Source organism: Chenopodium album, chromosome 10, assembly GCF_948465745.1.
Source record: "Chenopodium album chromosome 10, dcCheAlbu1.1, whole genome shotgun sequence".
Classification (NCBI taxonomy): domain Eukaryota; kingdom Viridiplantae; phylum Streptophyta; class Magnoliopsida; order Caryophyllales; family Amaranthaceae; genus Chenopodium; species Chenopodium album.
Window position 1 is genome coordinate 12,231,008 of NC_137843.1, and position 12,762 is coordinate 12,243,769.

The 12,762-nt window shown below is 35.7% G+C and overlaps 1 protein-coding gene across 1 annotated transcript; it reads right to left on the minus strand.

Annotated features, from left to right (window-relative positions):
- Positions 1-10,462: 10,462 nt before the first annotated feature.
- Positions 10,463-12,163, minus strand: LOC145564820 (uncharacterized). Its single transcript, XM_081625008.1, has 2 exons — positions 11,766-12,163; positions 10,463-11,627 (listed from the first exon to the last, which is right to left on the minus strand). Exons 1-2 carry the CDS (start codon positions 12,161-12,163, stop codon positions 10,463-10,465), a joined length of 1,563 nt encoding a protein of 520 aa, XP_081481134.1.
- Between the last annotated feature and the right edge of the window lie 599 nt (positions 12,164-12,762).

Genomic DNA, 12,762 nt, shown 5'->3' on the forward strand with positions numbered 1-12,762 from the left:
ATTGAGGAAGCAAATAGGCTTAAGGATCTCTCCTCTAAGCCAAAGAACGAGTTAGCAGTTAAAGCTAACCTTGTTGAATCTAATGCTGACTCTGATCGGAAATCAGGTGACAATCGTGCCAAGAAGGGGAAGTTTGAGAAGAAGGGAAGGCTCCAAGCTAAGGGAAAGATTGAGAAGAAGAACACTATCAAGTGTTGGTCATGTAGTGAAGTGGGGCACTTTGCTTCACAGTGCAAGAACAAGAAGAAGAAAAATCTGAAGTCGAGTGGAGGGAACAAAGGTCAGGCTCATCTGGTTAAGAATGAGGATGAAGATGTCATCGCTGCAGTTATCTCTGAAGTCAACATGGTTGAGAACAACACTGAATGGATTGTGGACACTAGTGCATCTAAACACTTATGTGCTAACAAGGATCTGTTTTTCAGTATGGAAGAGGCAAAGGAAGGTGAACAAGTCTACATGGGAAATTCAAGCAGCTCTGAGGTACTTGGGAAGGGTAAAGTGGTTCTGAAGCTGACTTCAGGGAAGACATTGGCTCTTCACAATGTGTTGTATGTTCCTTCTCTTCGTAGAAATTTGATTTCTGGTGCTTTGTTGAACAAAGTAGGAGTTAAGTTAGTTTTTGATGCTAATAAACTTGTGTTAACCTGTAATGGGGAGTATGTTGGAAAAGTTTACCTTAGTGGGGGCCTATTTGTCCTTGAGATTGTAATTGTTTCTTCAATGAATAAGATTTCTACTTCTGCTTATATTGTTGAGTCCTTTAAATTATGGCATAGTAGATTGGGTCATGTTGGTGCAATGAAATTGAAACAAATGAAGAATTTGAATATGCTCCCAAACATGTCATTAGATGGACATGAAAAATGTGAAGTGTGTGCGAAGTCTAAATTTGTGAAGAAACCTTACAAAACTATCACAAAGAGAGAGACCACACCATTTGAGCTAATTCACTCAGATTTAGCAGACTTTAAGAACTTGGAAAGTAGAGGCGGGAAACGCTACTACATCACTTTCGTTGATGATTGTTCGAGATATAGCAGAGTGTATATTTTGAGAACAAAGGATGAAGCCGAGTCCAAGTTTCTTGTGTATAAGGCAGAAGTAGAAAAATAGTTGGATCGGAAAATAAAGAGAGTTCGCTCAGATAGGGGTGGAGAGTATGGCTCCGATTTCCTCAAAGATCTATGTGAAAGTGAGGGAATCATTCATGAAGTATCTGCCCCGTATACTCTACAACAAAATGGTGTGGCAGAAAGGAAAAATAGGACTTTGAAGGAGATGATGAATGCAATGCTCTTGAGTTCCGGGTTGCTAGACAATTTGTGGGGTGAAGCGGTTCTATCAGCAAATTATGTATAGAATAGAGTGACTCACAAGAAGTTAGACAAGACGCCATATGAGATATGGAAGGGTTATGATCCAAACTTGAATCACATGAAAGTGTGGGGGTGTCTAGTAAAGGTGGGTTATCCATCATTCAAGCGCTCAACGATAGGTTATAGGACCTATGATACAGTGTTCATTGGTTATGCTGAGAATAGTGCCGCATATAGGTTTATGAGTCTGGAAGATCGCTCTATAAGTGAATCCCGTGATGCAGAGTTCTTTAAACAGGTATTTTCGTTGATGAAAACCTTAGTTACTAACGATGTTTCTTCAGTTTCTTCATCTACAGAGCCAGAAAATGCTTCCCCTAGGATTGAAAGTGAGATTCAACCTAGGAGGAGTAAAAGGCAAAGAGTGGAGACAAGCTTTGGGCCAGATTTTCTAACAGCTTTCATAGCAGAGTGTGGGAATCTTGGTTAATTCGAGGATGATCTAGATGAGATCATGCTGTGTCTACAGGTTGTGGATGAAGATCCGAAAACGTTCGAAGAAGCCATGAGCTCAGTGGATGCAACCTTCTGGAAGGAAGTTGTGAACAGTGAGCTTGATTCAATCATGTCTAACGGGACCTAGGAGCTCATGGACTTGCCAAAAGGGAGTAGATCTATTGGGTGCAAGTGGTTTTTCAAGAGAAAAATGAGAACCGACGGCACCGTGGAAAGGTTCAAAGCTAGACTGGTGATAAGAGGGTTCACTAAAAAATTTGGCCTTGATTATTTTTATAGTTATTCTCATGTGACTAAAATTGCAACTATTCGTGTTTTGTTTGCCTTAGCTTCATCTTACAAGTTAATTGTGCATCAAATGGATGTTAAGAAAGCTTTCTGAATGGCGATTTGGAGGAGGAGATCTACATGGAGAAACCTCCGGGTTTTGTAGTTCCTGGCATGGAGAATAAGGTATGCAGACTAAAGAAATCCTTGTATGGTTTGAAACAAGCTCCGAAGCAATGGTATGAAAAATTTCATAAAACTATTCTTAGTTTTGGTTTTGTCGTCAATGGTAGTGATGCATGTGTGTACTCAAAAATGTTTGGTGCCTAATGTGTGATTTTATGCCTATATGTTGACGACATGCTCCTGTTTGGCACAAATATGTATGTCATAAATGAAACTAAGAAATATTTGAATTCAAAGTTCGAGATGAAGGACTTGGGGGAGGTAGATGTGATCCTTGGTGTTAAAGTTACTAAGACCAAGAAAGGTTATTTTCTGTCTCAGTCTCATTATGTGGAGAAAATTTTGAAGAACCTTAATTGTTTTGATTTGCCTCCATTGAGGACGCCCTTTGATCCTTCTGGAACTTTGGTGAAAAATGTGGGAGATAGTGTGTCTCAAACTAAATATGCTAAGGTGCTTGGTAGTCTAATGTTTTTAATGAATTGCACTAGCCCTGATATTGCTTTCGCAGTAAGTAGACTTAGTCGCTACACTCATTGTCCTAGTGAGCAACATTGGGTTGCTTTAAGGCATGTGCTTAGATATCCGTGTGGAACCATGACTTGGGGATTGAATTTTGTTGGTCATCCTTTGGTTCTTGAAGGGTATTGTGATGCAAATTGGGTAATGGATAGCGACGAAACAAGTTCTACCAGTGGCTATGTTTTTTCCCTTAGTGGGGGTGCAGTTTCATGGAAGTCTGGAAAGCAGATGTGTATAGCTCGATCGACAATGGAAGCTGAGTTCATCGCATTGGATCTTGCTACTCAAGAGGCAGATTGGTTGAGAAATTTGTTAATTGATATTCCCCTGTGGGGGAAGCCGACACCACCCGTGTCAACGCGTTGTGATTCACAAGCTGCTATATGTGTTGCTAAGAACAGCGTTTACAATGATAAGAAAAGGCACATAAGAGTCAGACATGAGTCTGTGAGGCAGTTTATTGTGAATGGGGTTATTTCGTTGGACTATTTTCGCATGGAGAAGAACCTGGCAGATCCCTTTATTGAGGGATTAAATTGTAGACTGGTGGTGGAGTCATCAACTGGTATGGGTCTAGGGCCTATGTTGTAATGACTTGAAGTTGTAGCTATAAGCTATGTGACATGATACTTTGGTTTTAATAAATCTGAAACCTGTTTTGGTTTATTTGTTTCATTGTCGCGAATCATGTAGATTTGTTAGTTATGTATCATGTGTTTGAATTTATTACTCTTTAAGAGTGATAAATTTTACTAGTTAGATTCTGTTAGGATGAGCTTGTCTCTTAATGTCATTTGTCCAGTTGTTTTCTGAGCAGGGATTGATGAAGGTTTTTAGGTGAGTTGAGACCTTTAGCCCAATGGCTCTTGAAACAGGATTGATAATGACACCGAAAGTTGAGGGTTGAACTTTTGTTCTTAATGTTCTAATTCCATTGCATGTAATTCTCTGGTTTACAGGGTGCTTGAATGTGTTTAAGCCTGCTGGGAAAGACCTTTGAATTTGCTTGGAATGTGTATGTATAACACATAGATTGAACACCTACGTGAGTACGAGGGGTGGCCTCCTTCAAGGGAAGACTGGAGTATAGTTTTCCTAAAGTGCTCATGAGAGCCCAAGTGTTGGCCAAGATTGGCGGAGTTGCTTAAGCTCTAAAGTCAAGGTATGTGTTTACAAGATCCCTTCCTCGCTCCTAGGAGTTCAAATCTTAGGATACTCACTAGGGAAGTGTTGAAAACCTTGTGCACTAATGTGTTAGTTCAAACCTTTGGATACTAACATTTAAGTATTAAGACTTTTATTTACTGTTCAGATTTCATGTCGTTGATCCGCTGGCATTAGTGGGGGATAATTGTTGGTAAAATAACTGTTGAAATCAATAACAAATAAAAGATTAGAACTTTCCTGGATTGATGATCTCAAACTCACAGTCGCGCCGTGGAACAATAATCCACTGCCTTAGAAGCGAAATACGCCACCACCGGTACAAGTTTCCTAGTGACGCACGCCCCCCAAGTTTAACGCAACTCTCTCCGTAATCCGTGCACCCGAACCCGAAAAGTTGAATTGCTCAAGAACTGTTCAGATCTCAAAGGGTAGGTTTGTGTTTGAGGTTTTTGAATGTGAATAATGAAAATAGGAAAGGCAATGCTCGTATTTATATGTGTTCCGAAATTAGGAAACAAATAAACCAAACCGACCTAAGGAAGAGGCGGGCCCGATCGGGCAACCAGCCGCCCGATCGGGCGCGAGATAAAATCTCCCAAACCTGGTGTCGCGCCCGGTCGGGCCACAACCGCCGGGTCGAGCGATCTGGAAGTCTCACCCCGGGCGAGCAATCGGGCAAGAGTCGCCCGATTGGGCTCGTCAAAACTCGATTTCGCGCCCGTTCGGGCGAACCACTGCCCGATCGGGCACGAGAGCCCTCTTTCTCCTTAGCCAATTTCGCCCGGTCGGGCAAACCACCGCCCGATCGGACGCGAGCACTCCATTATGAAGCGTTGTTATTCCCTCAAGAGGTGGATTGTAAAGTGGACTTGTAAATCTTCCAATTGCGTTACCATTTCCAACAGATTGGATAGTAATGTAACAATCAAATGAATCGCAATTATATATAATAAGGATGTGTACCTGGTGGATTCTCTTTGTCTACCTTGTGAATATTGCGCCATTTAAAGTTCTTGCTCGCTTGTTTGAACCTGAAAAAAGGATACTATTTATAGTAGATGAATAATTGAATATTAACCATGCCTTCACCCTTAGTATTTATAATTTTACTTTGATTCCTTCGTTTTATGGTCTAAGATCTGCTATTAAATAATGGTCAAATACTTTGTATAGTTACTATAATCAAGTTATCAAGGTAACATAACAATAAAGTGGTATGCTTACTATACCTACATTTAGGTGTTGCTAGCCCAAAACCTATTAGTAGATAATGTTAAACGGAAGAAGAATTACCAATACCCATTGCATTTGGACCAAACTTAACTTGAAAAGGATACTTAATTTACAAAATATCATTTACTTGCATTGAATTGTGTCATCCTTCTCAAATAAGCAAATGACGATGCGGGTTCTACAAATAATCTACTCACATAAGTACATGCTCAGTTTGCTCACCATCTAGATATTGATGGTTACTCATGTAAGATAAGGGTCTAGTCTGATTTATTGAACTAAGCTGAACTGAATTAAACTGATAAAAGTTGAACTGAACTGAACTGAATAGAGCTGAAATGAATTGTTTATAAGAGAAGGAAATTAGGAACTGAACTGAACTGATATTAAGCTGAAGAGAACAAGCTTTAAGTTCAGGTTACTCACAGAGTCACACTTCCGCCTTACTAAGCTAATTACATATTTGTAGACTTTTAGTACCAAGTAAAACTTAATATATTGGAAAGATTTACTTGTATATCTCAGAACTTTGAGTTTGTGAGATCAAACTTCAATATACTTACAAGTTTTGCAACGCTGATAAATTAATAGTTTGGGGTAAAGATCATTAATTGCATATTTGCATAGGATGTTTTAGTAATGATGCTTTAGTATAAAGTTATCATCCAATTCGATCAATTTAGTGATTTATTTCAATCAAAACCAATTTATATTGTGTTTTTAATTATGATTATTGTCCTTCATTCTCCAAATATGTTTCTAAAGACAAAATATTATTTAGAATATTTACCTATAATTAGGCGTGACAATTAAAATGGTATACTTGTGTATAATTATGTATGTAAGTGTGCAAAAACCCTCAAATGGAAGTGGATCATCAATTATCTTAGACAATTAAACCAATAATTGTAAGTAAGTTTCATCTAGGTGGGATGTCAGCCGAAGCTCCGAAAAGCAATATAATGATCATAAGTTAGTCACACGTATAAATTTTTATGAAATTTATGCAACCTTTTTTTTACAAATTGGTGAACCTTCAAACATAATTATGATATTTATGTTCTTCGAGTAGTGAATTATTATTTTGGTGCTCTTTGTCTATTCTTTCTGTTAACTTTTTCTTATCAAAAAACTAAAGGTTTCATACTAGCAATTTTGGACTATATAAATCCTAACTTTTTCATAAGAAGATACTTGAGTTCTGAGTTTGGATTCTCTTTCTTGTAACATATTTTCTCTAGTGTGTGTTTTTGAGAAAGTTGCTGAACCATGCGGGACCCCCTTTTTTGGAGCACTTTTTCAAAAAAAAAAAAAAAAAAAAAAAAATCAATATACGGTATAAAAGACTACAACATGCTCAAATTGTATTAGGGCTCTGTTTTTTTTGGATTGAATTGAGTTAAATTAGGTGAATTTAATGGAGCTTAAATAAATTGAACAAAATTATAATAGTAATAAAACAAAATAAATGAAGTTGTATTGAACTAAATTGACCTAGCTAAACTGAAATTCTGAAAATGAAAGAATAGAATCTAAATAAGAAAAAATATTATAAATATATGTACTCCGTACTATTTGGTGGTGTACAACTATATTTAGTGATTGTTTGATGGATTATAAAAATTATAGTTTTTAAAAATTATTCATAGTTTTTCCCATGTATATGGATTTCCTAAGGAGTGAAAAATGTCATTTGGTTGAACACGAAAAATAGCATTTCCCTCATAAGGTTTTTACTTCTCTAGGAAACTTGGTAAACAATTAATTTTCTTTAATTTATTATTTCACTTATCTAGGAGCAGGAAATTAAACATAATTAATTTCCTAGAAACATGACTTCTTATGTTTTTATCAACCAAATTCAACCAAATAACATCGTAATATTCGACCATATAAAAAGTTCTATACTGCTCTCAATCATTCTTTTATATTGATAGTCAAACAAGCACTAAGAGTTTTATATCAACAACTAACCTTTTTCCAAAAAGATAATAAAAAAGTAAAGTTATAGACATGTCTCTAATTTCTTGTAGTCCCTCCACATCTATGTGCATTTGTTTTGATGGTACTTGACTACTATTGCTTTCCCTTATTTGCATCAATTTAGTAGATGGAGAAAACATACATGACTAAAATAATACCAAAGTTGAGAGGTCCTAGGCATAGTTTAGCTCATTGATGTATCTTTTGTTTTTTTGTTTGTTTTTTTTTTAAAAAGAGATGTACGTATCTTTTGTTTTTAGTCTTGATTTATACATTAAAGATTCAACTATCCACCAAAGCCCGAGAGAAATTTCAAACCAAACTAATCATTGATGTATATGTTTTGTTTCTTTTTATTGTTTTTTTCTTTGTTTTATTGCCCTTTTTTTTTTTTTTTTTTTAATTTTTTTAAAAACATTTACAACCATTAGTAGTCATTGGAGAGGTGGAAAAAAAAAAAAATCGATTTTTCCATGAAGAACTTTTGATTTTTTTTTTTTTTTCAAAATTAATAATTTTTCTCACTTTTACCAACTCACTCAAACACTCTTTTCTCCTCTTGAGCCTCTATTTGAGTTTTCATTGGAAATGCTTAACAAATCAATAACCTTATTAATTTTGGACAAATAAGAAACTCATAGGGTTACTTGCTTCTAGTTTTCTTACATAAGATCATCTTCATTGTTGATACTCAATTTGAGTAACAAAGCCTTATGTAGCTAATAGTTAATCTCCAAATGATGAGACTCATAACATGCAGAGTAGTTTGTTTCTAAAAATCAAAAGTCCAACACTAAAACTCCTTATTTAATTAAAGAAAAATTATTCTCGGCTTTCAAAAACTCATCTAATGAGTGTTTTTTTTTTTTTTTTTTTTTTTCAAATAAAAGAAAATTGGCAACACTCTAGGTTATTTTGAGGCCGATTTGATGGTGCTATCATTCAATTTTGCATATTGCTACTCGGTGGTAATGTGGTATGATTATATGAACCATGCTCCTAAAAAAAAAATTGGAAACACTCTAGGTTATTTTGAGGCCGAGTTGATGATGCTATCATTCAATTTTGCATATTGCTACTCCGTGGTAATGTGGTATGAACGTATGGTCGTATGAACAATGTTCCTAACACAACAAGTGAAAGAAGACTTGAAGTCTATGAAGTTGGAAAATATAAGTACTCCGTATTTGGTTACTTAGGTCCTTCCGTCTATGCTCAGTTGGGCTTAGATAGGCTTCCTTTATTATAAAATGTACTAAGGATTTGTAAAAGCAATTTGATCCGAAATTGCCTACTTTATTTTGTGGGATGAACATTTGGAATTATGCTAGTTTACTGCTGTGATGGTGGCGACGGCGAGGCAACTAAGTTGTCGACTATTTTTTGTTCCAATTTTTAATTTGCTTTGTGGTTGATGCCAAATATGTGAAGTGATTGAGAAGGAGAGAGAAAAAGATGAAGATTGAAGCTTGAAGCTTGAAGCTTAGAGGATTGAAGACTATTGAGGAGGAGAGAGAAAATTATTAAGACTGAAGCTCAAAAAATGACATCTAAAATACCATTCAATATAATGAATTTGTCCACGAATGAAAGACAAACATATATTTTTATAAATGAACATATAGTATTTTGTAAATGAGCATTTTTATTCAGGAAATTTGTAAATGAACATTTTAATTATGGTTTTTTTTTTTTTTTTTTTTTTTTTTTTTCATAGGTGATGAGAATTTATATTTTTTATATTAATTGATGGAATTTAAGGATAATGATAGAGGCTCATAGAAAAAATAAACGTATTTAAATATTAGTGGAGTAGATAAAGATAAGATTATATTCATATATATGAAAATGAACATCAAATAAAATATAAATGATCATTGTTTAACAAGCTGTGAAGTGACATTATTGGAATAAGTACATCTATAATTTGAACAATATACAAAATTTATAAATGAACCTGTATAATAATCTATGTAATAATTTGAAACAAGTATATAATGAATTTGAACATTTTGCCATATATAAATGTACATTAATTTTTTTTCTCCGGTAATAAAATTCCATTTAATCACTTAAAAACACTCGAATCTAATAAAGAATCTCAAATCTTCAAAATAAAATTTAATGGCATTAGCAATTGTGCTTATGGTGGCAGTAGTTGTGGTTATGGTCTTGATAAGCTTATTGGCAGCAGAGGAAGACTTTCATTATATGGAGTAAGGGGAGATCTAGGAGATGTTATTCCGTTACACAACCATACCATGGATCATTCATCACGGAGAAAGCATGGTAGATGAGTCTATTTAGGATGGCGTTGGGGGTAGAAAATCGAATGGGGGAAATTGTTGTCAAACTTTTATAATCGACATATCATATTTTATAAATGAACATTTAATCATCTTATAGTTGAACATTTCGTTATGAAGCGTTAAAATTAAATAATTGCGGCTAATCTGTCACTAGTAATTAATAGATCAATAAACAAACAACTTTTAAGGATATTATTGGAAAACAAGTAGCCCACATCTGAAACTTAAACATAAAAATAATAAGTTAGATATGTTAATTATAAATCAGTAATATGTAAATGAACATATAGAAGTATTAATATGTATAATTTTAATGTTCATTTGTACATGCGTAAATGTTCATTGTTACATAATAAAATAAATTTTATGTTCACTTGTATGTAACTACTTCATGATATAATAGGTGTTTGGGTATCGAAATGAACCTTAACGTATAACATATGTTCATTTAAAATAGATACATTTACCTGTTCAATATGAAATGATCATGAATCATGAATTATAAATAAAATGGACATTTATCAATATGAAAATGAACATTCATATATAAAGAAGATTAAATTATTTTTTGAAAAGTTAATAAGCATGCAACATACTAACATGTAAACTATGGTTGTTTAAAAAAAATAAAAAAATAAAAACTTTTAAACTATGGAAGGGGAAGTTATAAACAATTCTTCGTATACTATAGGTAAGATGTGTAATAATTACGAAGTACCTCTTTATAAAAGTATATTTTTTGGGAAAAGTTGTTTGTAGTAGTTCTAAAAACTATAGAGTACAAATATGTCTCTACTGAAGCCAATATGTTCTTAGGATTTAAGATATACGAAGTACAAATATAATTTATTATGAACATTGTGAGTTGTACTTTAAATTAAATAAGCATATTTATTGTTGAAAAATTGACAATAGAAACATCTTTTTTTTTTTTTTTGAGGAAAAGGTGAGAAGGCAATATTATTGCAAATCAAAGTCCACCAAAGTTTGGATACTTTGGAGAAAAGAGTTCATACAAACTAACTCCGAACATCCGTTAGTGTCCCATCTCGAAACAAGATGAGCAACAGTATTGCCCGCTCTCCTAATGTGGGAAAAAGAAATAACATTAACAATATTAGACAGCAATTTAATATCATCATAGAACAGAAAAATAGGAGCTCTTCCATAGGCTTGCTTGTTGATAGTTTGAACAACTTCAAGAGCGTCGGACTCCACCCATATATTGCTATACCCGAGTCTCTGCACCAACTGTAAACCGTAGCGGACAGCAGCAACATCTGCAGTAGTCGTAGGCCATGTTCCTTCCATTCTTTTCACCGCAGCAAACAACAAGTTTCCTTCATGATTTCGAGCCACAACACCCAAACCCATATAGCCACCACTAGCAATGTGAGCATCAATGTTCAGTTTAATAACTCCTTGAGGAGAGACTGTCCAGCTAGCAGAAGATAAACACCGAGTAGGTCCAACAGCAATGCCACGAACACGTTTTGAGTAAGAGCGATAGTCATCAATTAATTGCATAAAACCCCTTGCAGTAGTCCATGGATCAAGGTTAATTTGCTCATGCACATATTTGTTTCTGCAGAACCAAGTAGCCCAGCATAGAGACATTAATTTTCGAAAGTCACTAATCTCCAATTTGCTAGCAAACCATAGCAACTTTTGCACATGATCCATACCCACCCCTTCTTGAATTAAATCCAAGAAATCACTTTGCTCCCATATGCATCTCGCACTATCACAATCAAACAAAACATGATTAATGGACTCCACCTCAACCCCACAGCAAGAACAAAGCTCATCATGTGCAATATGTCTTCTGAAAAGTTCTTCTTTCACAGCCATATTTCCTTTGCATAATTGCCACATAAAATGAGAAAGTTTAGGTGGCCCACCAAGGTTCCATGTTAACTTCCATAGTGACGAAGCATTACCTACAATATGATTTTCATACCCCATTTTCCCCAACCAGTACCCTGTCTTCACTGAATATATACCATCAGAGGTGGCACTCCAGTACAATAAGTCCTGCTGTACGTGGACAGATAGGGGAATTTGAGCGATGTGGTTACATACCTCCTCTTCAAAATAGTCTCCAAGCTGTGCTGTATCCCACCCCCTACACTCAGGATTAATCAACTAGGCAACCGTCATATTTGGGTCAGCATTAGAACCCTGTTTCGGTAATGGGGGATTGTTGCTTCCAAGGATCCAACTCGAGCTCCAGACAGAAATATTAGTCCCACAGCCCACTCACCATTTTAAGCCATCTCTAAGCAAAGACTTGGCTCCCCATATACTCCGCCAAGTATAACTTGGGTCATAGCCACGTAATGCCTCCATCATTGACGAATGTTTATAGTACCTGGCTTTCAAAACCGAGTGTAACAATGAGAAATCATCTGTAAGTAAACGCCAAGCCTGTTTAGCCAGCAAAGCTTGGTTGAACACCTCGAGGTCTCTAAAGCCCATGCCTCCCAATGCCTTTGGTTTACATAGAGCATCCCAAGAATTCCAGTGCATCTTCCTTGAGCTTCCATCCGACCCCCACCAAAACCGAGCGAGAAGGGAGTGAATTTCATCTAATAAGCCATCTGGGATTTTAAAAACACTCATCATATATGTCGGGATCGCCTGTGCCACAGCTTTAATCATGATTTCCCTACCCGGCCTTAATAGTAATTTTTCCTTCCAACCTTGGAGCTTTTTCCAGATTCTTTATTTCAATGATGCAAAAATGACCTTCTTTGATTTGCCAATGACTGTCGGTAAACCCAAATATTTCTCGTGTTTCTCCACCTCTCTAACTTCCAATGTATCCACAATTTCTCGCCTCCTTTCAACAGGTACACATTTGCTAAAAACAACATCTGTTTTATCAAGATTAACACTTTGACCCGATGCTCTCTCATATGTGCTAATAATGTTAGCAATCACCAAGCATTCTCTCACCGTTGCTTTTGCAAATAATATATTGTCATCAGCAAAAAATAAGTGTGACACCCTAGGAGCCCCTCTACAGACTCTAACCCCATTAATTAATTTTTCACAGGCAGCTTTTGTTAATAGGGTAGAAAAGGCATCGGCAACAAATATAAATAAATAGGGAGAAATAGGGTCACCTTGACGAAGTCCACTATTCGGAATCACAGAACCCGAACTCTTCCCATTCAGTTTGAAAGTGAAGGACACACTAGACAAGCATTCCATAATTCTCCGAACCCAATCATCGCAGAAACCCATCTTATACATCA